This window comes from Vidua chalybeata, chromosome 11 (assembly GCF_026979565.1).
Source record: "Vidua chalybeata isolate OUT-0048 chromosome 11, bVidCha1 merged haplotype, whole genome shotgun sequence".
Lineage (NCBI taxonomy): Eukaryota > Metazoa > Chordata > Aves > Passeriformes > Viduidae > Vidua > Vidua chalybeata.
In genome coordinates this window covers 9,135,448-9,161,322 of record NC_071540.1, presented here as the reverse complement: position 1 = coordinate 9,161,322, position 25,875 = coordinate 9,135,448, and the positions used below count along the sequence as shown (strand labels likewise).

The 25,875-nt window shown below is 41.6% G+C and overlaps 1 protein-coding gene across 1 annotated transcript in view; it reads right to left on the bottom strand.

Moving 5' to 3' along the window:
- NKD1 (NKD inhibitor of WNT signaling pathway 1) overlaps positions 1-25,174 on the bottom strand; it is a 105,554-nt gene extending 80,380 nt beyond the window's left edge. Inside the window, exons 1-3 of the mRNA XM_053953234.1 lie at positions 24,965-25,174; positions 24,792-24,824; positions 24,306-24,463 (exon numbers count right to left, since the gene is read on the bottom strand). Of these exons, the coding sequence (XP_053809209.1) occupies positions 24,306-24,463; positions 24,792-24,824; positions 24,965-24,989 (216 nt within the window). The 5' untranslated portion in view covers positions 24,990-25,174. The remainder of the gene's footprint in view (positions 1-24,305; positions 24,464-24,791; positions 24,825-24,964) is intronic.
- Between the last annotated feature and the right edge of the window lie 701 nt (positions 25,175-25,875).

The window sequence follows — 25,875 nt, the reverse complement described above, 5'->3', positions numbered from 1 at the left end:
TCAAACTTCAGTGAGTTTTTTTTTTAAGATTCTATTTTCACCACTAAAAACTGTGCATTTCTAAGCACAGGAAACATGAAGAGGGAGCCCAATTGCTCTGAGAATACCAGCTAGAATATGTTTTCTTACTCGTATTTGAGAAAGTGCCATAACTCTTGGCTCACAATGCTCCCAGTTATTTTCTTCCCCAAACACTGCATCCACAAATGGATCAGCTAATTAATCTAGACATAATTAATTAAGGCCACCAGCAGCAGAGCAAAATTGCTTTGCCAGTTGCCCATGCATCTGGATGACCTCCCATATTCTGCCCAGAGGAAAAAATTGAGAAGCCTAATCTTTACAAAAAAACTGTAAAAACAATAAAGTGAATTTAGATCCTTTGAAAGAAAGCAGATTGAGTATTCAATTTATCCTCTGAACAGGCTCAGCTCAGACAAGAGCCAGGTGCCATGTTCGATTCTATACTTGAGGGACCATTATTACAAAGGAAACAAGTTGAATTCAAAGTCCCTCAATTTCTGTGCTTTCTGTTTGATGATGACTACAGGAATTTGAAATGAGAGCAGGCGCCACAATTGTCCTCCTGTGGCATAGCTGGTAGACTGTTAACAAAAAATGTTTTCTTGGAAGTATTTGCAGCCATAACTAGCTTCTAGTTCTCCTTCCTCACACGATTTATTCTGGCCTAAAGAAGCTAACTCAGTAAAACGAAGACAATTAATAAAAAAAAAAAATCTGCTTATGAGTTAGGCTGATTCTTGCAGTCTGTATTTCTTAATTCCAAACTGCACTTCCTTTCCCAAGCCTGGATATAGCAGATATGGCCTAAGCCACATCATACAACTCTTGTCTTGTTAATTCTCTGTTCAATGCAGAGTGTAATTGTGAAATTATGGTCAGTTAGACCAAGTTTGTTGGGTTTGGTTTGTTTTTTTAAGAATGTGATGCTAATGATACAGAGAATTACTTCTCCAGCTGCTAAAATGAATACACTTGTAGGCCAGAATTTGTACCAACAGCTCCTAAAAAGTGCAGACCAATATTGCAAGTGAGCATCCTTCTCCTAAATGTGACTGATTCAAAATTCTATAGGACATTTTCAATGTATACTTTTCATACAGCAAAGACTCTTTAAGGTGGAAACTTGTTTCCCAATTTAGCCTTATCTTTTGCTTCCTCCCTCACCATTCCCATGGCACTGTGGGCAACAAAAGAGGGCTAAAAGGAAAAAAATACAAAAGAAACAAACCCTCAATACCTCAATGTATGCCTTTCAAAACATCTCAATTCTGATGCATCTGAGAATTAAACTCCATCACAGGCTACTGATAATTGAAATTAAGCAAGCAGCATATTTTCAAAGCTTCAAATTCCAAAGTAAACTTTATTGGGAACCTCAGAATAATTGTCTCAACTCTGCAAATTAGAATGAATATTTAATGTTGCACTGCTACCACCAAAAAAAGGCCTACATCTTTTGATAAAGACACTGATGTATCTCAAAGCGTCCTGGGAGGTTGAAGCTGGCTTGGATCTAGGTTTCAAAAATGACAAAAAAAATTATCAACCCTCAGTTCCTAACTGCCTAACATCAGTCTTCAAAGTTAAAAGGGGTATTGTAAACATCACTAAGTAAAGCAAGAAAACACCAGACATGCTGGATTTCCAGCACAGTCCAATTTTATCTCCTAATTATTTAAAATGCAAGCTGCCAAGTGCACCAACCATTATGACAACAAAAATCTGATCCAACTTTGCAACAACAAAAAAATGTTTATCGGAGAGGTCTAAACCACAGACTCATTTTGTAAACTTGGAAGCAATTCCAGAGCTAGTGCCATACATTTCAAAGGAAAAGATAAACCTTCACTCACATTTTTATGTAACAACAAATGGATCAGCAGTCTCCATGCAAAAAGAATTAAAATCCTTCACAGTTGAAGCCACAAGACTTCAACAACAACTCCTTCTTATCAGGGATATTTCCACTAACATAAGTGCAAGCAAAACTCTTGGCAGAAGTGTCCCGAATCGTGCGTGTCGAGAGCAGGGAGCGAGGAACAAAGCTGGCTCTCGGAACACACACTTGCTCCTTACAAGAAAGGAAACGTTTTTGCCTGCTTCAGGAAGGGTCTTGCAGCGTTTTGTCCCCTTCCAAATCATCTCTGATTTCCAAAAACTTTACACAGAAATTGAAGCCAAATGGCACCTGAGAACTATAGACTGAACAGTGAACTAAAGACTTAAACAGCTTGTGTGAGAACGAGACGCAAGCAAACGCATTTGAAGCGGGAGGAAAATTTCATGTTCTTGCCCACTCCTCACATTTTTTCAAATGATTCTGGAGGATGAGCTGGTTCAGCAGATCAGAAAGGAAAATGAGTGTCTTTCAGTAACAGGCTGCTGTTCCAAATTCAGCGCAGTCTAATAGTGGCTGAAAGCTATTATCCAACAGGTGGCCAATGTTGAATGAAATAGGGATTTCACTTCCAGTTTCTGTTAAGTGCTTGCAACACACAACTGGCAGTTTGAGCAGACAGGTCAAGCCCTGGTTCTCCAGGCTGTGACTGAGGTGTGCTGGCAGGGCAGGACAGTGGCTTACACCTGTTTTGTGGCAAAGGACTTCATTTAACCAGTGCTGTTAAATAGGAACCAGGAGTGAGCTTGTGTTTTTAAAAGAAAGATGAAGAGAAGAATTTTACTTATAAGACTTTTGCCTGATTAATTCCAGCAACAGGAGATATGTTTAGTGTGTTTACACTATATAAATTATTATTGCATCAAATTAAACTCAAAACAACTCTTAAATTTTGTTTGAAGCTATTAGCTATAGGACCTTGCCATCTGATACAGCTCTGCTATCATGGTTTATGGAGCAAATGACAAAGCTATGAAATTTTACTGGATGAACCTCAGCAAAGTGCTTCAGGCTAGCTTCTCAGCATTAGGACATCTGAGAGTATGGCAACGTGGCAGGCATTCCACAGTAATAGCTCGTGTCAACACTTCTACTGGGGTAAAAAAAGGCATAAGCTGCCTCAAATTACCTTGTATTTATTGTGGGGTATAGGGGAATGCAGACAGAACTCCACGGAGCAGCCAATTCTTGGTGTGTCCACCACCTCACTCATGCAGAGACCATCTGCCCAAAACTGCAACCAAACTCCCAGAGCAGCCGCCAAAGCACTTGGTCCTGAGACCTCCCCACAACCAGGCAGAGTTTGCTACATGGATAAGAGGATGAGGGGGCTTTACCTCTCCCAGCACCACTGTTCCATTCTTTGCCTGGCTGCCAAACATCTTCAGTGCAGACAACCTATTTTAAGCTCCCACTGTCACACTGACACTATGGCTGTTCCCATAGGCTTAAAGGGCATGGCAAACCACCATGCAAAAGAACAGCCCCTAGGAGAAACCAAATAATGAGCAACACATGTTTTGGTACAGAAAGGTGCAGAGAACATGGCCTTCCCTTTCAAGGCATACGAAGGAAAAACCTTAGAAAAGCAGGGAACTAGATACTGTTTTCTCAGCAATATTTAGTCTAACTCAGCCTTCACCTACATTCACTTCTGCACTGAAAGAAATACACTTTTTAACATTTTCTTTCCTTTATATCCTATGCAGTTTCTTCTCTCAAGAGTATTCAGAAAAGCTGGAGAAGGGCAGCACCTCCTCAGGTGACTCTACAGTAGGAAGTGTCTTCTGCACCACAAGAGTAAAAATCACTATTTCCAAAGCTGTGTTTTCACTTGTGCGTTATTGGTGACAATGTTATTGGTGACCCAGTAACAAAGAGGATAAACCCCACATTGTCAAGACTGTGATTGCATATATACGCATACACTCAGGAAAAAGAAGGCAAATTTAAAACAAGTGTTTCCATAAAAAATGAGTGTTACAAAATGGTATTTTTCCTCCTAAATGCATGGATAAAGGACCTTTTGCTAGTCTCTGAATTTGCCTTTCACAGCTACATCATCAAGCAATGTCTTACCCAATAAAAATATTTCTGCAGAATTTAATAACTACATCTATAGCACCTTGTCTGAGATTCAAAAGCCTTGGAAATTAAAATATGGCAAGAGCAGAATTTATGACAACTCTGTGAAGTAATGTCTATGCATACATTCCCTCTTAATGTCATGATTAATTTACTGTTAGGACTATATTGTAACAAACTTATTTTTAAGTTACTGGTTCTCCCCCAAAACAATGCTCACCCACAAAAGCCAAGCTGTTGGTCCCTGTGCCTGCTGAGCTGTTTTCTGCCTATGATGGCAGAAAATGATGAATGATGGCAACTAGAATAAAAGTCAACAATTTTCAGATGTGTTAAAAGCTTCAAGCTCTTTGCAGCACTCCTCATAAGCCATAAGCAAATGTGATACTGCAAAACGGCTTGTCATCACCCTCTTCCTGCCCTTCCCAACACATATATTCCTCATGAAGGGATCTTTTCTCTCCAATAGCACCTTTGAGATACTGAAACCTTACTGCTCTAGTATAGGAAATGGCAGGCGAAGATGTCTGCTCTTACACAAACAATTCTATTTATGAACTGAAAACAACCTCCAGAGTTGGCATTTCCAATATATTTATTATTTCAAGGATCATTAATCTTTATAAAGGACAGAGCCCTGAGTTATAACGAACTGCTGTCAGCATAAACTGCTAAAGCCATGCCTAAAGTAACAACACTTCTATGTCAAACAGTATCATGTAAAATATATTCATTGAAAGGGAGAAAATTCCCATAGATCTCAATTTTGCTGGCATAGATACACACAATTATTCTGTATTTTCAGTAGAAGAAAGAGAAATGGACAGAGTTCAATGAACTCAACTTTGAAGACCCTTTTCCATTACATACTTGAGAAAGTTAAGAGATGTAAACTGTAGCTTTAACAATTCTGAGTGGAATAAAACCTGCACCACTTTCCAATAATTATTACACATTCGAACACATTGCTACTGCCATGTCTTTACACCCAATTTTTTCTAAGTCCCACTGTTATTCCACATCATTCTCATTCACAGATCTGAGTAACCTTTTTTTCAGGCATCAAACAATATAGACTGAATTCTCATTCAGTCTCTACTTCAGTATTTACTGGCATGTTTACATATGGAAACAAGAGTGCAATAGGTATTCCAGAAAAGCTGCTCTGCAAACACTCTGTATCACAATAAAAGTCCACACAAGTAAGCACATTAATTACTGATAAATAAAAAGCACTTTTCATTCTTTCATTCTGTGCCTATAACAAAGGGTCTTATCAGCTTCCCTACATAAACAAGCAGTAAATAATTTGCCCTTTCAGACTTCTTGGTTCAACCACCCTTAACTCTTCTGCGAACTTCTTCAAGCTTCCCCATTATCTTTTTGGTTTTATTTTTTTTCTGGGAACAAAAAGATACTACAATGATGGCAGACAATCACATACTGCACACTGCCTGTGCACGCTACCGGCCTTGGACTGGCCTCAGCATCCACACTGAAGTACACCTAAGCTCCCCACACACACTTGTACCCACAGATCTTCTAGGGCCAAGATGAGCATTTGCAAACTCCACAAGGAACGAGGGGGAGGGCAGAATAACAATACTTTAGATCCATGCTAGTTTCTGAAGAAGTGATACTTCTTCTACCCTGCAGTACTCCAAAAGGAACAGCAAGTAACAACTCAGCCAGCATTGTAGCCTACACTCATTGAAATTTCCTACTAACTTTCAATAATTCCCTAATGAGGGGCGCAAAAAGTCCCCAAAGGGAAAATCATTTCTCTAAAGGTCACATTCAAATGCTTCTAAACGAGCAATTATTTTCAATTCTGACCTCTTTGGTATCAGTTGGAACTTGGCCTGAGAAAATGGTTTCAGGACTCTGCCCACCAGTTTGTTTGTATAGTGGCACGGGAAATATGTAAATAGATTAAATTTACAACAAAGTGCCAAGCATTTGAGATCACTGTTCTGTAATATTCTCTGCTACATGATTGTAACAGCCAGAGCCTGACTTTAGGAAGTCAGCACCAAACCCCCTCTGAAAGCACACACCCCGCAGTGGCCCATGGACCCTCTTTCCACCATCCCAGGACCATCACACATGTTCACACATTATCAGCCTCTGCTCAGAGTGAGGACAGTCTGAAATTACATTGAGTGCCACACACCAGGCTACAGATGCAATGGGTGACAGCCCAGGGGAAAGCATCTTCTGTGCCCAGCTGATTTGTCCTGTTCACTTTTGGATAAGTGATTCTTACTGCCATTCATAAATCATGTCTTCTGAAGGGAATTCAGATTTAATTCCTAACCTCCCCCCCTCTACAAACACATCACTGAATCAGACCCAGCTTAACAGATCTGAGCAGGCAGCTTTTAGCCAGTGTGAGAATTCCTTAGTGATCCTCTTCTGTGTTTGAAATTCTCCAAAACCAAGGATATTCATGTTTATTCTTATGTTTAGCTTAGCCCTTTACCATCTAACAAACAATTTCAGTTACTTCAGTAATGAAATGTATCGTGTTATCAAACTGAAACAAAGAAAGAAAAGCTTTCCTAAAAAGATAGCATGACAGGACATTTACTTTCTTCTCTGTAAGAATATACAAGTTTTCACTTCAAGAGAATATATGAGAGAACCATTATTTTTAAGACTATTAATGGTACATTTTCAGCTCTACTAGACTGTTGTCTAGAAGTTGTCCTTCTTTGCCTGAATATTCAGAATTTGTCTAGTAAAAGGAAGGATCTGACTCCAGCAGAAAGAAATCTTCTCTAAAACAAAGACATGCTGAAAAACTGAGACTTGCACTACTAGCACAGAACATCTCTCAAACCACATGGGTGAATTTTAACGTTTATATCCCTGCTAACTAGACACAGGCTCAAACCAAAACCCACAAATACGGTGGAAGTCTAAACACAGATCTGAATTTTATAGCTCACACACCAACTCCTCTCTTAACAATGGCTGGAAAATGCTTTTTGAAGCTCCTACAATATTTGTTCCATACACAGGAAGTGAGTTTAATAGTACATCTTTGGGGATTAGCTTTGTTTAGCTGTCCAAACCTTTGATTCAAAGTCTGTAGATAGAATTGCTTTAGTTGCTATGCAGCAATAGACATATTTCCTGATGGGATGCCTCCCTTGCTCACACGGTCATTCACCTTAATCCCTGTTAACTTTATAGGATGCTATAGTGCACATATCACTGGCTGCAAAGGAAGTCCTTTATACGAGTTTCTTGGCCTTCCTCTATTCACAGCATGAAAATGGTGAAGATAAATATACTGCTGAAGCATGGGAATTGGGAAGTTGGATAAAAAGTATTACATTCTTATAGAGGAATTCCTCATTTCTAGACAACATAAAGCAGCTCCTGAGGATGAATTTACTGCTTTTCTGCTTCAGCATAGTGGGCTGTATTATGACCCTGTAATCCACTGTGAGCAAGGCAGCAGCAGAGAGCTGCACTGCCCTGGAGCTGTCTGAGAGATGACTGCGATTCACTGAATCGCAGTTTCCTTTCCAATTTCCACTCTGCCTCAAGTAACACAGCCAGCACTGCCTCTGCACTGTCCTCTTCCCTAAATGATTCTGCTCATGAGCTGGCTATGCTCCACTGTCTTTCCACTCAAAACCAGGCAAGTAAGGAAGTAGGAGATTTGAGGAGAAATTCTTTAAGCTCCAAAAATATGTACATGCTACACATGTTTTCTGTTAGCCATCTGTACAGTGGCTATGGTGGAGCAAGGTGTGGTTATTCAGTAGATATGGTGTGTACTTGCCTCAAGTCTTTGTTTGGTGTGCTAGACAACACAAGATTGCAAAGGATTCTCGGTGTTCCACACAAAATGCACACCCTGCTAGTTAGACCACCACGTGGCTTTGTTTCTCCCCAAGACTTAGTTTCTGAAGAATGTAGCATTTAAATCAAGCTAGAGGAAAGGCAACAGCCGTTCAAATAGAAGTATCTAACACATTTTGAGGCCCTGAGGAACTGGGAGGGGAAAGGAAGCACAGGGCAAGTACTGAGAAATTGTGATCTGTGGGCCATAGGTGGCAAAAAAAGCTTTCAGTGTCCAAAAGGAGAGGCGAAAAAACCCTGAAAACGACAATAAATGCCCATATCCAACACACAGATGATGAACCCTGATTCCAGCCAGACTGGCCAAATTCTCCAAAACCACAGAGCTGCTAGATTAAAACCATCCTTACAATTCAATATTCAGAGAAATCATCCTTGAATGCATAATTATAGGGTTTGAGATGCCATAAAATCCTCTTTAGACAGGCAGAATATTCCTGAATTCTCTCCATATTTACAAGGAGTGGGGAGCAGGGAAGCTACAGACTGGGATGTGCCTGGCTGCAACATGCAGCTCTGGGGGCCTGCTCATGCTGCCAGGCTGCCAGGACAATAAGTGCCTCTTCGGCACCATATATTTAGCTGTGCTCTCTATTGTTTAAAAAAACAAATTACATTCACAGCAGAGAATTTAGCAGGATCAACTAAAAAGCTTGGGAGTACCCATCACTAACCATCAGTCACCATTTCTAAACATGACCGTGGGTGATGCATCACAGACAGCACCAAAGGAGGAGGGAAGAGGTGTTAATTAACCTGTAAACCTGGCCCACTTTGTGCTCCAGATAGCACAAAGGCCCGCCAGAATCGGAGGCATAGTTCACCCTCATTATAAGGCTCTCCATTACAAAGCCAGTGCAAAGAAAAGCCTACTGCTTTGACTCACCACCCCACTTCAGTTCTTTGTAAACATTTTGACATGCGTTTCACTCATGTACAAACTCTGCTGCTCCAGAGAATAACCTTCAGAGAGGGTAATTTCATTATTCAAGCAAACACCAGAAAAACTTCATCGCCTTGCAAAGCTTCCAGTCTGACTGGTGCATCAGAGCTTGTCTTCAGTCGAATTTGAACACACCTTTTCCTTCCCAATTTAGTCAGTCCATTTCATTTAGTAACAGTGGTGAAAGTCTGGCATTCTCCTCATGCTGTATCTTATACCTATTATGATTTACACATGCCAGCCATACACTCTGTCCCTACATTCCTATTAATCTTGCCCTGACTTTATATGCATCACCAAGAGCAAGGTACAGCAAAAAGCAGGAAGTCCACATCACTCGAATGCACAAATGCAGCTCATACATGAAAGACATGCCCCTCTCGGGACCTTCTACACCCTTGTCCAAACTCTCATCAGCATGACTGAGAAGTAAAATATCTTTCCTCTCTATGTATCAGAACAGCTTTGATTAATCAAACCTTTTTAGAATTAGACTTCTTGAGCCACTGGATTGTAACAAGAGCTGGACAGTTCAGAAAGACCCCTTTCTGAAACATTTTAGGAAGATTACTGTAGATCAAAAGAAACAATGTAAGAGGTTGGGCTATTTTGCAAGGGGGGATTATATAAACTTCAAGGAGAATTCAAACATTCTTTTTCATTCTTACTTTGCTCAGGAAAGTAGGTGATAAATACCTAGCTTGTTCATAAAAACATAGCAATGAATTAAGAGTAGAGCTGACATTGAAGTCTTCATATTTCTCTGATGGGGAAGTGAGATAAAGTGGGTAAAACCAGTAGGTTCTAAGAGAAGACAAATGAGAGTAAATGAGTGGCAAGTGTTTAGCTGTTTTGGGTCTCTGTGCAGATATGAACAACTTTAGAAAAGACAGACACCTGATCTGGACTAGAACACATGGCTCCTGGATCTCACTCCTAAACCATAAATTTAGAGTTTCAGAGACCAGGTAGCACCACAGCAGTGGCTATCCATCCCTGGCCACCCACATCACAAACACCTCCCAGCTCCATATCCCAGCCACCACACCAGGCTGCTAATCTCAGATGACTTCAAAGCCTACCTACCTTGCGATCCAAAGAGCTTAAGAAAGCTGTGTTTAACCTATTGCCCACCTCCTTAAGTACCACAGGGCTGACATCCTACCCATGAAAATCCCAACCACTAAGCAGAGAGCCAAGGGGCAACACCAGCAGCCCAGTTAGGAGAGGCCCATCCTGTTATCAGAGCCTGTTATCAGAGTCTGAACCAGCTTTAACCTCGAGGGATCTTTCTGCCACACACACCTGAATATAAAATATGGTCCAGCACCATGTGCACATGGATAACTTAAGAAGTGCTGTACTAGAACATGCAGTTCCCAACAGACTGAGCTACTAGAAATTTCAGTCACAAGAAAATACAAAAAATTATTTTATGATTGAAACAAAAAGGATTAAAGGCACAGCCCAGATATCTCATCTGCACCGGCTGTACTTCTGATGTGCCCATTCTCACCTCTTCCCCTTAACAACCAAGTCAGTGATTTTATTATATTGTATGCATGCAAATTGAACTAATTTCTTCGACTTGTCCTCAATACCCTAATTTTGCCCTTTCCATCCTTTACCAAGCCTGTTTACAGAAGTTGAAGATGCACTCCCTTCTCTCTCCACTTGCTTCTTTCAGCCTTCCTTTCAGAGGAGAGGTCAGGCCTTTGCTCTCACCAGCCCCCTCTGTTCTTTCTAAGGAGAACATTTTCACCCAGTCTGAGGGGATTTTGCATTTTGCTCACTCCTGTTTGATGCATTTCTTGTGAGACAGGATCAAATGAGATTGAAGGCCCAGAAAGCCCCATGCTGTGTACCTTGCATAAAATGTACTTTCTGTTACACTAGAAAAAGGCTTACATGACATATATTTTTTATAAATATATATCTTGAAAATTTGAAAGTAGGCAAAAAACATTATACTATCATAAGGTGGCAAGGAATACAAAAGAAGGAAAAAAACCACAGTGAATAGAATCCTTTTTTATAAAAAAGAAAACTATGCTTAACACAAACTCCTTCATGAATTCTCTTTATACTTCCAGCGACACAAATTCACCATTCTGCTGACACTGTTGCTGACGCTACTGAAAAAGTCACCCAAGATGGCTCATTTTAAAATAAAATTTTACAAGGAGACAAAATGGGCATTTGTAATGGAACATTTCCTTCTACTTAATCACTGCATCATTACTGTGATGCTATAAAGTCCAGTTGGTCTTTTAATTGATTTAATATTAAACATGTAATATTTTGGGGATAACTCCCACAAAGACATCCAGCTAAAGGAGAAAAATCTGAAATTATAGTTGCCCAAACAGTCCTCCCCTAATTTACTTAATGCCAACAAACAAGAGATTCCTGCAGTAATTCTGTGTTTCTAAAAGTGCTATCAATTTTAATACTACCTCCACTCATTTCAAGTCACTGAGAAATTCTTAAGTATTTACTATCATCAGTCAAACAAGGAACTATTTCATCTCTTTGACCTTAGAATCATGAGGTATAAACTTTCAACTTCCATAGGGAAGATATTTTTAAAACGAAGAGTGCATTTCCCAGAATAATGATGCTCTAATACTAAACAGCAGCTCAGTTATTTTGTGTTAAGAAACCAAAGCCCTTCTTACACAATTTCAAAGCAGCAGCTGTGACTTTGAAACTAGGAACTCATTCTGGCCACCTGCTTTAAAACCAGCCAAAATAAACGTGGTGGGATGGTTCCTGTTGATAGCCATGGGATGGCAGGGCAGCACAGGTTATTTGCTGCTAGGGCTTAGGTCCCAGACATCACTAACTTCTCCAGGATTTCATCTGGATGAAGACCTTGGGATCAAGCTGCATCTGAAAGCTGGATTAATTATTAAGTGCTAGTTTCCAGTACAGTTACTCAAGAGGAGCAAAACTTCATTGCACAGCTGAGATACATTGTTCACGGCATGCCATTCACAGTGTGATGTTCTACTCCCACAGCAGATGATACTTCCTAATCCCTTGCCAAACAGAAAGTATTATGGTCTGGCTCACAAGGTATTGGTTTCTTTGAAGAAAGAGTTTGTTTTGCTGCTGTGGGTTTTTTTCTTTCTTGTTTTTGTTTGGTTTTTAATAAACTCAAACCCATCCATAATAGCCGTAACAGTAAACTAAGAATTATTAATTTAAAACCTCAAACTAGCCTGCTTCTTCTAGCCTTACTAAACGCAAAAAACATTGCAAAAAATAGTGCCCACCAGTGCAAATTAAGTGAACACTAACTACACCTTCCCAGATCCACAACCACACCTAATGTAGCAGAGTGTACCTTGGAAGATATTTCAGGGCCTAATTCTGCTCACAGCAGAGTTAACAGAGAGTTACTGAACTTCAACAGTAAAAGGATTTGGCCTACAAAATCTCAGCCATTTCTAATTCACACTCCTAAAAAGTTAATGTAGTCCCCTCAAAAAAACTCCACTACAAAGTACTACAGAAGGAAAAGAAACCTTAAATATTTAAAAACATACAAACATATTCCTAAAAGTTTAATTTAACATTGTTAAAGAAGGAGAGAAGAAAAGGAAAAAAAAAATCAGGTCACTCACAAGTGTCCTAAGTTCTTTCTGCTTCCTACTCCTCTTTGCCTTGCTTTGCCCCCTTGCACTCTCCTTGTGCAGAGGCACATTTCAGACAAAGCAGCCACTGTAACGCTCACAGTGCCCAGGTGGGAACACGCTCTTCTCCTTATGGCCAGCAATGGACACACACTTTGATCTTCAAGGAAAAGACCCTGGATGGTGCAACTCAAAAGGCTGCTACAAGCTTATTTCATTTTTTTTTCTTTTTCCTATAAATTATCCCTCCTTTTGATACCTATTCTTGCTCTTAAAAAAAAAAAAAAAATGCACACATCAAGTTAAGATGAAAACTGCCCACACGACAAGTTTGTGTTTACAAGCTTAAGAGCAAGTTTCACTTGAACACAGGTCAATGCCTCTTTAAGAAAACATCACATACCAAAAAAATCACACATGGTTAGAACACATCATGAGCAGAGAGGAATTGTGGACTCAGTCTGTGAGGCACCGAGCCAGCCTGAGAAGCCCTTTGAAGTTAGAAAAACATCCTCTGGTCAGAGCACATTTGTGAAACCGTGGGACAGGCGCTTTAAACAACATTCACTCCGAGATCACCTGCGGTGTGCCAGTGGATTGGCGCCTGGGTAACTTCAACAACGTAACCCTTTATACTCCACCAAGATCACTCACTCCAAAATCTCTCCTATCAACAGCACCGTCACAAAACTGCGTGGCAAAGCATCTACCATTTCCCTCTCTGCACAGCACAGGCAGGCAGTTCCAGCAGACGTGAAGTTTGGGGAAACCCAGCTGCAAGCAGACCTTGGTCAGCAGAAGAAAGGCCACTGTCCCTGGCCACAGCAGTGCTGACACAGAGGGGAGGCATCACCCTGCAAGAATGGCCACTGCGAAGCTGCACAAGGCACAACAGCGTTTGGAATGCAGCCAGGCATGACACAGAATGCTGCTCAGCACCCTTGGCAGGAGAAGGAAGATCCTTGGCTGTGGAAGGCTAAGTCCAGGTAACACAAGGGGTTTTTCCTCTCCCACCTACACACAGATAAGACTGAACATCAGAAGACTTTTCTAGCAAAGTTAGCTCCCTCTGTCCAGCTCTGCCATCAGCTATTAGCAGCCAGCCCCCCAGCACCAGTGAGCTGTGCCAGCCCAATTTAAAGCACATCCACCCCCTGATCTGGCACTCTCTCAGGCTGGAGTGCCTCTCAGAAGAGTCTCTAACTGAAGGCAGCAGTGGCTGCCCAATCCTCACACTGGATATTGGAATTGATGTGCAGTAGCAGATGAGCTTGACCAGAGCCCATGTCAGTTGAGACTGTGGAAGGAGCAAGCCTCACCCTGCCTTTGGATAGGGTTCCTGCTGGTATTAGGAGACACTCAGACTGCACACGAGGCCAGGACTCTTTCCTTTCTTAAAACATACCCCTAAAGGCACATCATTAGCATTTTTCTCATCTAACCATTCTGCTCTTCTGTGTTTGACAAGCTTTCCTACTTTCCCCAGTGGTGGTGAAATTCTCCTCATTTTTGAGGCGACAGGACTGCCAGTGTTGCCATCAGAAACACATGAGGAGGGTCAGATTACTCTTGCAGAGCTAATAAGGGACCTCACAGCCTTTCTGCTTCTCCCACAGGACATTACCCACTGTCTGTTATTCAATTACTGACAAATCTAGGGGACTTCCCAATGCAGTGCCTTTGGTTTCTGTCTTTCCAAAATGGGGAAAATCAGAGGTGGCCATAGATTAAGGACCGATTGTTTTAGCAGAGGTTTGTTCTGTATTTGAACATGTGTATGTTTAATGAATAAGCACAAACACCTGCATGCTGCAGTCTAGCTGGTCCCTCCTGGACAGCAGCAAATAACCAAAGACACAGAGCTACTTCAATGTGCCTTACTTTTGAATTTCAGTACAGACTTCTCCTAACTTTTTTTTTTTTTTCCCTAAATGGCATTAAAAAGAAAAAAGAAATCAAGCACTCATCTGGAAAAGAGTGCCATGGTAAGGCTGATGACCAAATTCCAGTGAAGTCTATATAGCATCAATGAATACAATACTTCCTTTCCAAATGCTAGGGTTCTTTTTTTTCTTTCTTTTCTGTTACACATCACCACGTTGCAGTCTGAGAGCAACTGTCTTTCAAAGTAAAGCCCAGTACAATAGCTTACAGAGGAAGAGATCTCATTTACTTCTTTATGCTGTGCATTAGTCCAGTTAAAGATTTTGTGTGCTTCCTATTAGTCATAAATAAATGATTGAAAACACCCTTAGAGTAGAAGAAAAAAAAATGAGACTGTGGTTCAATACTTTAACAAACCAACCTAATTAGATAAAAAAACACCTTCATACAATAAAAATGTGGCATTTTAATGGGTATTAAGCAGTGCTGTGGGAATAGCCTCTTTCAAAACATGCTTTTTAAACCTATCTGGAAAATTACATTGCTAATTACAAATGGGAATTTAACTGGCAGTACAGCTGGGATAAACTTTTGTGAACCTGTCATAAAATGATCAGATAAACTGCATCTGCAGGGGAAAATACACTGCCATTACACCAGCAATGTAGCCGCCAGATTAAAAGAATATTAGTCTCTTGAATCTTCCCTCATCTTCCACTGATGTGGCAGAAAACCCAATACAAAACCACTAAAACCAATGAGAGCCTTCCCCTCTATTACAACAGGGCTTTTGCATCAAAGCATCACAGAAATAATGCAGAACTTTTAAAAATTATAGAAACAGTCTTACCTAACTGCACCGAGTTAGTTAAAAATATACATTTAAATGTAATTTATTTATGGCATTTGAAAAAAACTCCTTTTACATATATATCCACATCAGGAACAAGACCTTGCACATAAGCTTTGCATAAATAAAAGTGGCTTTAACTGAGATAACCTATGCAGTTTATCCTCAAAATAAAATTAAATATTCAGGATGGCTAAATGAGGCACAGTTTTTCCATGGGAAAAAATATCAAAGTATAATTTATTTTCCTGTAGGTACTTGTTTTGAAAAGCCTTTCCTCCCCACCTGGCCTTCTGCTAAAAGCCACAATCTACATTTAAACAGTGTGTACGCTTTAGAAAATTATCAACCATCTTTTTTTACAGCAGGAGCTTATGAAATTATTTGATCCACTTTTCATATAGAAAGTCTATGGCTGACCATAAATAGGCAGGCTCCCAGTATAAACTTACCAGGAGTACATCAAAGACCTTCCTCTAGGATCAGACGATTGATTTCTTCAATGCTTTTTAGAATTTCTTCCAGGATATTTTGGGTTATTGCCTTAGACCTTTGCTCAGCTGGAATGACAGATATTCTGTTTGCTAGACTGTGATGTTCTCTCTTTACAGGGGAATGAGTGTCCGTAGTGTATACACACGTACACTACACGAACAGAGAGAGACTTGGAAAGTTCACAGGCAAAATTATTATTTATTGTTTCAAAAAGAGTAGCTTATTACAGAAACACTGATACAGGCTTAACCACAGCACCTTACGCAATACAGAGACTGCTTGTTATTCTGTGAGCTCAGGGCTGGGACACTCTATGCTCAGAGAAAATCCCTGCTCCCCCAAACAGGCATTTGTTCTTTCTATTCACAGAACGCACAAGGCTTAGCCTTACAGCTACTACCCTCTTTACCTAACTCTCTTGAAACCAACTGTCCTGGAAGTATGAAAGATTTTTAAGGTAGGACAAGAAGCAGCTTAGTCCTTACCTACCACTATCAAATCTTTGGGGAATCAGACAGCAAACTATCTCTGAGGGCAACGTGACACACTACCCACCGTTCTCCTTCTCCCCCAAGACAAATCTGTCACCTCCGTACCACTCATCATTCGCATCAGAGTATGGATCAAAAGATCCGAGGCTGCTCCCAAATCCCATTTCTCCTGCAAGACGGTACTTTGTTCTGTCACTTCCCTACTGAGTCTATCCCCTTATTTTATGCCTCACAGCATGTGTGGCTGCACCCCAAGATCAAACACCCATGCATGATTTTCTTTCACAGATCTTGAATCACAATGTTATACTTTAATAGGAACCTCAATATACTTAATCCCTTTAAAGCTGCCACAGTAATGCCCCCAAATGCATTAAATTCCACCCTAATCGCAAAATACAAAGTATTTCTCTGGATGGACAGTGCACAGACTGTTCTGACCACATGCCAATCCACCTCTGAGCTAAAGCAACATACGCTGCCTGCATTTGTTAGTCAGAAGTCCAAGGATACATGGCTGAAAATTCCAGGCACCTTAAATGTTCTCTGCTGCAAATTTTGCTCAAAACATAACTGAACATTCAAGGGAGGATCTCACATTCTCAAGGCATTCTCATTGCAAGTGACACAAGGAAACGAGAGCCACTGAGCCTGCAATTAAATCCAAACCCACTCAAACTGAAAGCAAGGCTGGTGGATGTCCCCTTTCAAGGTGTAATTGAGACACCCACACCCCATCGATCAACTCAGTGAGTCTCAGAGTCCACTGAATTCTCAAAATAAGAAGGCTTATTGGACAAAATTATCAAATTATTGGAGCATTGACAAACAGCAGAAAAACTGCTTGCCTGATAACTCTTGTTCACAAGTATTAAACTTCATTAACAATAGCCCTAGGTTTAAGGAACAACCACATTCCATGTATGTTTGGCAGGGACTTTGGTTTGAACCAAGGAACCACAGGGTCTTCTGCTACCCCTGCTGAGGGGTTGGTGACTGCTGGGACCCTTTAGGTGTATTTTTACAGGGCTCTTCTTGGCAATTGAGGAGCTTCTCAGGCACTGATGGCATTTCAGCCTCCTGTGGCCACTGTCTGGTCATCTGAAGAGCAAAAATATACCAGCAGAAGTTTTACAGACCAAAACAATAGGATCATTTATTGCCCTATAATACACAATAGGCCAAACCACAGAGTGGTTCAGGTTGGAAGGGATCACATCATCTGGGTCATCTGGTCCAAGCTCCCTGCTCCAGAGCACAGGCCACAGGACTGTGTCCAGAAGGTCCTTGGATCTCTCCAGTGAAGGGAGACTCCACAGCCTCTTGGACAATCTGTTCCAGCACTTGGTCACTGAACAAGAAGGAAGCAATTCCTCATGTTCAGGTGGAAACTTCTGTGCATCAGTTTCTTCCAACTGTCTCCCCTCTTATTACTTAGCTCTACCAAGCAGAGCCTGGCTCCAGCCTCTTGACACCCTCCCTCCAGATACTGCTAGACATTGATGAGGTCCCCTCTCAGCCACCTTTTCTGAAAGTGCTACAGGACCTCCCCAAAAGACCCTGCAGCACTCCTTTCCTTAAACAATTAGATTCTGTATGGCTAAAGTATTCCTGATGTACGATGGGCACCTACCAGGTGATGTGAGACACAAACAAAGAGATGAGGGAATCCAGATGAACACTTGCTTACAGACATGAGCCCTTTGGAAAGCAAATAAATCCAGAAGCCTGCAAAAAGTGGATGCCCTGTACAACAGTACCCCTTGCAGAGACACCAGGAGAGCAGTGGTTGAAGGTACACAAATCATTTCCCCTTTCTCTTAGCTTATACTAAAAGCCAGCACAGCCCTTTCACCACAGCTAACACCACTGGCCTTCCACCACTGCAACAGAAATGTCATGAGATACTGCAATACAAACACGCTTTGCTGGCTCAAAAATCAGACACAATGAAGATTTTGCATTTGGAACTTTGTTAATAATTCTTGAATGGAATACAGTCCAACTCAGTCTCCCATAGCTGTAGTTACTCTGTAGGAGTAAATACAGGCTTAGTTTTGCTGCCAATGTTGGCAGATATGACTAAATAAATTCACAGAGAAAGTATATTTGACCCTTCCTTCACATTAATTTTTTTTAACTAAAACTTTACTTCATTTTCCATGAAAAGATTTCAAACTATGTGATATTTATAGATAACTCACAAGCATTCAAAGTAACTGGTATATAAAGAAAAAGTAGTTCCATTAAAAAAAAAAACAAAAAAAACCCCAACTTCAAGTATTTTGTACGTCTGAACATCTACCATTTGCTTTCCAACCAGGGTTTGATGCTGACATTCACGAAGCAAAATGTGTCTGCAAGGATTTCTATAAAGGCCAACATCTGCAGCACTGGGAGCAATGTTCCATTCTGATTTAAATATCATCACCGAACAATTATTTCCCCAACTTTGGAAAAACTAACTCCTACAAAGTTTCAGTACTCAAGAGACTTCTCTTTCCTCTGTTCATAACTCAACTCAAAAGAAACCATAAAAGTCAACTGAGATCTTCTTCTGAAGGGTGCATACAAATAGCTACTTACTGAGCTCCTCCTGGGTCTTATTACAGATCCCAAAACCTACAGAAAACCCTTCTGTTAATGAATGCTGCTGTAAAGAACATTCCCCTATGTCGACAATCATGTGCTATAAATGTCCCATTTTTCTTATAACTAAAGTTTTAGTGCGAAGTCTGGACTGCATTATTTACATTTAAGACATTAAAGAATATAACATATTGCTGTTACTTTTCATCCTGGATAAGAAAATACACTCCATAACCAAGGCCTTCTCATTCAGAAGAATTAAGGTTTCACTAAGCCAACAGGGACTATCAGGAGCCCAAGAGACACAGATGAGGACTTGACCCAGCTACTACAGAGAATATGTTTTCTTCTTACAAACACCAACTAAAGTAACTCCACTTGAGCGGGGGTGGGAGAAAAAGGGTTGTTAGAGATCAAAAAAAAAAAGTTCCTTTAATGAGATTGTTTGCAGAAACTTCATGAGCCATTCAGCTTTCCAATCAATGTGCCAAATTAAAAGTGCACCACATTAAATCTGAAACACCTATAAAACAAGCCCTGATGAAATACAGTCTTCCATCTACCTCCTCCATATGGCTCAAGCAAAGTCAACTTTTAATTTCATAACACAAAATATTTAATTTATGCTTTTCTTCATATGTCAATTTAACCTCTGGCACATAGCTTTGAAACCATATAAGGATGCCTAACACTTTCCATATGGCAACTGAATTGTGGCTTTTAATTGCACCAACTGGTATCATTCAAGGATAATTCCCTTGGAATCCAGCTTTCTGCTACAGTATTGGCCAATTCACTAATCTCATCACCATGGCACTAATACTTTCAGAGACTCTTTGATTGTTAATATTCATATTATAATTTTCCCAAACCAGAGCTGTCAAGATATACTATGTACACCACTAATTAAATTATCTTGGTTTGTTGGCACCAAATTTCAACACTAAATAAGATTCTGCTTTTCTCTCTCTCAATACAAAGTTTGGTAATTTTATTTTAAATGCCATAGACAATATTTTTGTGTACTAAAACACTTTTTAGCCATACCAATACCGAGAACTGCTGAGTCTGTTGTTTATTTTGATCTTCAGAGTCAATAAAAGTAATTATTTATATAGTAATGACATTAATGGACTTGGAAATATTTCAGTTAAAAAGATCACTTCAAGCAATCACACAAGATAACATCCAAGGAAACTTTCATTGCTCTTGTCACCATACCAGTAAGAAGGCAGTCTTTCAAATGTCACTTTACCCATGAAATTACCCCAAAGTAGTGCTACAATTAAATCTTGCATTTCAACAGCCTTTAAACCATACTATGTACATAACACTAAAAAAGTCTCACTTCTGTTTATTATTTTCAGTTTGGATTAATGACCTACCCAGCTTCTGTAAGGTGATGTATTTTTAATATGCACACATACACACACACTATTTAACAGTGGGGGACTGGGAAGGGCTTCTTTTTTAATTTAAGATTGATCATACTAGAGGAGCAGTGAAGTTGACACTGGTGTTGTCTCCTCTCAGCCATGCAAGGAATGCCCATTAATGTCACTGGCAGTTACAGGCACAGAACAAATGGAGCACAAGCCCCACCTCTGAAGGACTGATGCCTCAGAATTTCATTCTGTGTTAGTCCCAAATGAGATACTCAACTCTAATTAATATCAATTAGGGTTGAACATGAGGATCACTAGTACCAACGAGCCCAGTGGAAGTGGTAAGCTAAAGTCATCTAAAATGATTACCTACAATGTGGCTCACTGAGAGTCGTTTTGAAATTTAATTAAAAATAGGATATTTTTTCCATTCCCAAGCACAGATGTCAATGAGACGCACAAGAACCTAGTAAAAATTCTTATGGCTTTGAAGATAAAAGTAAATGGAACTAAGCAAATGTCATTTTTAATATTCCCCCCTCTAGCATAGAGCCATTTCTCAGTTAAATAAATAAATACATGAATATTTGCAAACAATGTTGATTTCCAAAAATAGTTTGTAAAAGTAAACACACTGAATAAATTTAAGCTTAAGAAATATATAGGATAATCCACAGTACCAGAAAAACCTTTCTGGATACAAGTTAACTCATTCATAAAGCAGCAAAAGAAGTGTATTCAGTTGCTAGCAGATTTACAGCCTCAGTGGTTTCAATTAGCTTTGAAACCAGAAGATGACTCTGGACCTCATACTTTTCATGGATGCAACAGAATTCCTTTTCTCTTTAATCCTTCATGATGTGGAAGCTGCAGGCCAGCCCTCGGCCTGCAGAGTCATTAAAACCCTTGGAGCAGAGCAGCCCCTGCTGGGCGGGTGGCAATGGTTTAATGAGCTCAGAGCCCTCACCCAGCGCAGCCAGCTGCAGACACACCACAGGCTCATTCCGGACACGCTCCCCCCCGGCCCATGCCTTCACCCAACCATCCTCCAGGAGAGCCTTCTCAGAAGATTTCTGGCAACAGCTGGACGCTAATTGCTGTTCTTTCAGTGAATTGGAGGGGAGACAGATGGACAGGACACGACACGAACACATCAGCTGAGGGAAGTCTTCTCTAACTGAGAAACTCTCAGAACTTCTGCACAGGAATAGAAAAGGTGTCGTACAATTGAACTTTCCTTGAGTGAAGTGATGTAAAGACCTCCCCTCCACAACAATTGTAAATTCAATCATTCTAGAGAGGACTACAAATGAAACTTTACTGCTTTCCTGTATTAGTCACTCATTCCTCTTGTAAAACACTACACAAATCCCCTGAACTTCAGTGTCATCTCCCCTGGATGACTAACTTTAGCAGAACAATTCACTGTCTGTTCTTGAGAGAAACAGCCTTCCAGCTACAACCAAGACAGAATTTTTGGCTTATAGACAGTAAAATAAATCAAATTCTACTATCACATCCAAGTTTTGATAAAAATTATTCCAATTTTGAATTTTCAGTCTTGGAAGCTCTTCAGGCTAGAAGCTCTCCTCTCCCATCAACAGGTCTTTGGAATTAAACTGAATTTCACCAAATAGGCCCTACATACTAACAAAACCATCATCAACAAAGCTCTGATTAAGGAGTCCTACTAGGAAAATTATTTCTAGGACGATTATTTTTTTTAACACAGCTGTATGTTTCTGTGAATGCAGATATTTTTGCTAGTGTTTGATCTAGCTCTTTCTGCCATAAGTCACAAACACATCAACTTGGGATCTATTCTGGGGGAAAAAAACCCATGTTTTACTGAGATGTCACAGTTTCAGCTGTGACACAATAAAACTGTACCATCCTCAGAGACTTGTAAGCTTATTGAACATTTTAGGATTAATTTTGAAGCAGTAAGGAAAAGATTCAAGTGCAACACGAGTACACTATTGGGGACTGTCCCACTGCCCCACACAAACCTGTGACTAACCATCAGCAGAAGAAACTACTATTTCTACATCTTGAGGAGACCAAAGAACCAAGAGGTTAGGCTACAATTCCCTTTGTATCTTGGCATCATTATACAAGAGATCAAAGAGATCTCAGAAGAGAAGCAGTCATGCAGTCTCAGTTATGGAGTCAATAGCTGTGACTCCATAACCCTTGTCAAAATGACTGTACATATGGCACATCTGGTTCCAATGTAGGATTAGAAATGCATCCTTCCATATTCCAAAAGTTCGTATTTTAAAGGAACCTTAATGTAGCTGTCACAGTGTGCTTGTGACAGGATGACAATTAAACTAAATCAACAAGCAGGCAGGCTATACATGCACACAGATACTACCAAATACATTAGGCAATAAATGGCAAATATTTTTGAACATTCAGAAACATCTCTATAAGGATGACAGTAAAAGGCCTCATGGGAACAGTGCTTTTAAATACACTTAAACCTATTTACAGTTTTATAATGTACTAAAACTGTAGACTAATATTTAGTTAACGGCTTGCTAATTGCTGAGCCATCACGAGGAGGACTTCCTCTTGAGTAAGAGGGGAAATACTGTTCTACTGTCATTCCAGCTGAGCAGACCTCACCAAACTACCAACTGAAGAGGGTTGCGAATAGAAAGGACCTTTGACAAAAGATATTTTCTCCTTCCTTTAACACAGCAAATCATCTTTCTGGAAGAAAATACATTTCACAAACTAAAGTCAGTTTTTACCTTTAACTCTTGTACATTAAATCTATTTTTAGCTTGGTGAATTGAGCTTCTTTTCTAGAAAACATACATGTGAAAGGTAGAATGTGTAAAAACCATGACTTACAAAAATTGGGATAATTAAAAAATAATTAAAAACAGGTGTTCTTACTCTTTGCATCTGTATCACAGTACGTACTATTGTTAATGAGAACTTCTTTTTTTGAACATATTGTTTCCTAGTAAAGCACAATAAATATCACTTCAACCAGTCATACCTGCAAGTTGAAGGTAATTACGTTCATCGGTTACAACAAATCAATATCTTACCCCCTTTGTCTTTACTTCTAGTGACTCTCACACAATTTATGCTCCTCAAAATACAATACTGGTGGAATATGAAATGTCATCATTAGCTTTTCCCATACTACACATCTTCTACTCACTTACACATCCCACCTAAAATGAAGTATTCTCAACTTGCAAGTGAATTTTTCCTCAGACAGAAGAAGTCCAGGCTTTTGACAATACAACTGGTAGCTAACAAAGCAAAGAGCCTGCAGGAGGTTTGGTGGCCCTGGCTCTGCTTGTGCTTTCAAAGCCACACTGCTTGCTGGCAAGCACAGATTCCAATCTTCCCATCTCTCAGGTTACCTTTCCAGTGATGAAACTTTCAGGGCTTGATCCAAAGTCAATGGGAGTCTTTCAGTAAACATCAGTAAGCTCTGGATCTGGATCACACCCTGAAACACTATGAGGACCATATCTAAGTAATGTTAAGTCTGTTTACCTCCCATCATGCCTCTTTGTTTAAAGAGACAACATTAAAAATAAATAAAAGAAAACGGCAACTGAAACATTTCCTCCAGCCCAGCTTTACAAGGAGGACTGAAGGAAAGAGAAGGGGCGGAAAGTGACCAGTGAAACAGCCAGGACAAGCAAATGGCACGGCAACTCTCGTGGAGAAAGTCAGCCTCACCTTATTAGCAAAGAGCAAATAAATAACAATAACTCTTCGGGGACTTCTTGACTGCTAAAATGTCACAGACAAACTTGTGCACTAATCTGTGCTCAAAGCTATTGCACACTGGCTGGGTGCTGGGCTTTCCCCAGAGATCGTTTGTTCCTGTTTGTGAAAGGTTTTGTTCCAATCGTACTGCCCAGACACCAGCAGTCAGGTTCCCTTACTTCTTTGGCTTTTGTACCCTCACCAAGTTTGCTCTGCAGCTTCTAACTTCATCAAAGGACTGAAGGAAACCACCCACGGGGCAGCGCCTCGGAGCAGCATTAGGGCAAAGAAAACCTTCCTTTGCACAACCGCCCCTTGGGAGGGAAAGAGGGATGTAGAAAGAGCTTTTGCTTTTCACTATTTCAAAGGGAAGGGGCGGGGGGGCAGCGAGGAAGCTGACATACCCTGGCGCTGGAGAGCCTGCACACGGCGCGGTGCTGGCAGCCGTGCTGGAGTCCCGAGCTGCTGCCGCCGCTGCTGCTGCCCCCGGAGTATTTCTGCTTCACCATCCAGTCCTCCAGCCCTCTGCGAGCCAGAGAGGCGTTCACCGCAAAACTATCACCTAGAAAAGAGGAGAGACAATGCCGCCGCTGAGCCGCCCGCAGAGCCCGCCCGACCCCCGCGGCCATCCCCGCGCCCGGTCAGGGCTGGGGCCGGGACTGGCACCGGGGCCGGGACTGGCACCGGGACTGGCACCGGGGCCGGGACTGGCACCGGGACTGGCACCGGGACTGGCACCGGGGCCGGGACTGGCACCAAGCTGGGAGCGGGGCGGCCGCGCAGAGAGCAAAGCGCGGCGGAAAGTTGAGGGGAGAGGGCAGGGGGCCGGGGGCAGCCGGGCGGACGGGGGAAGGCGTTCAAAGTTACTAACAGTGAGGAGCCATCCCTACCTTCTGGACTTTCTCTGGGTTTACAAACGGCAGCTAGGCAGATCCGGAGCAAAGTGTGTGAGGGAAATAATAAAGGAAGATCGTTAGACACCAGAACAAAATCACAGCAACAAACCGAGTAAAATCCGAATAAAGGGAAGGGGCTAAGGAAGTAGCAAGTGAAAGGAACTAACCATGTTTCGAGTGAAGTTTCCCCATCTCTCTGCATTGATCTGCAATTACGATTCATTTGACTGTTTTCAGTAGGGTCAGGTTCGCCTGTTGTTATTTTTTGTAGATATATAAAATCCCAGCGTGTTTAGAAATCCATGTGCTCCGCTTCTCCCTGCTAACACACAAGCGAGCTCAAATCTCAGCTCCTCTCCTGCAGCACGGTCCGGCGTCCCCCTCTCCGCTCCAGCCTTCCTCCTCTCTCCTCTCTTTCCCAAAGACAGAGGCGGTTACAAAAGACCTTACTTCACCCACCGGGGAACATGATTGACACCTCATTGAGATTAGACCACTTGCAGGCAGCCTCCGCCTTCCCATTGGGCCGCGGCGGCAGATGAAAGGGGCGAGTGAGCCTTTTGGAGGCTCAAAAAGGAAAAAGGGAAGAAAAAAAAAAAAAGAAAAAAAAAAAAAAAAAAAAAAAAGAAGAAGAAAAAAAGAAAAAGGAGCAGCCGGGGCGCGTTTCACTTCCAGCCAGGCACGGGCGGCGGGGCCGGCCCCGCTCCGCGCAGCCCCGGGGGCGGACAACGCTCCCGCTGCCCCCGGCCCGGCCCGGCCCCCGGCCGCCGCCAGCGCCGCCCTCCGCAGCCTGCGCGGAGCCCCGCGGGCCGCGCCCCCGCAGCAGCCGCGTCCCCGCACGGGCCGGCTCCCCGCCGCGGGCCGCGCCCGCCGCCCTCGGCGCTGCCGGGGCTCCGGGCACCCCGCGCTCTCCGCACGCTGCCTCCCGGCACCCCTGTGCGCGGGTGCGCTGCTGAGCCCCTCGTGTCCCCACTTGGCGGTATCTGGATCGCGGAGGAAGCCAGCCTGTCTGGAAAAGCAGTTGTTCTGCTGACTTAGTCGTGCAAATTGTTTTTCACGGGCATCCCTTCGCACACAA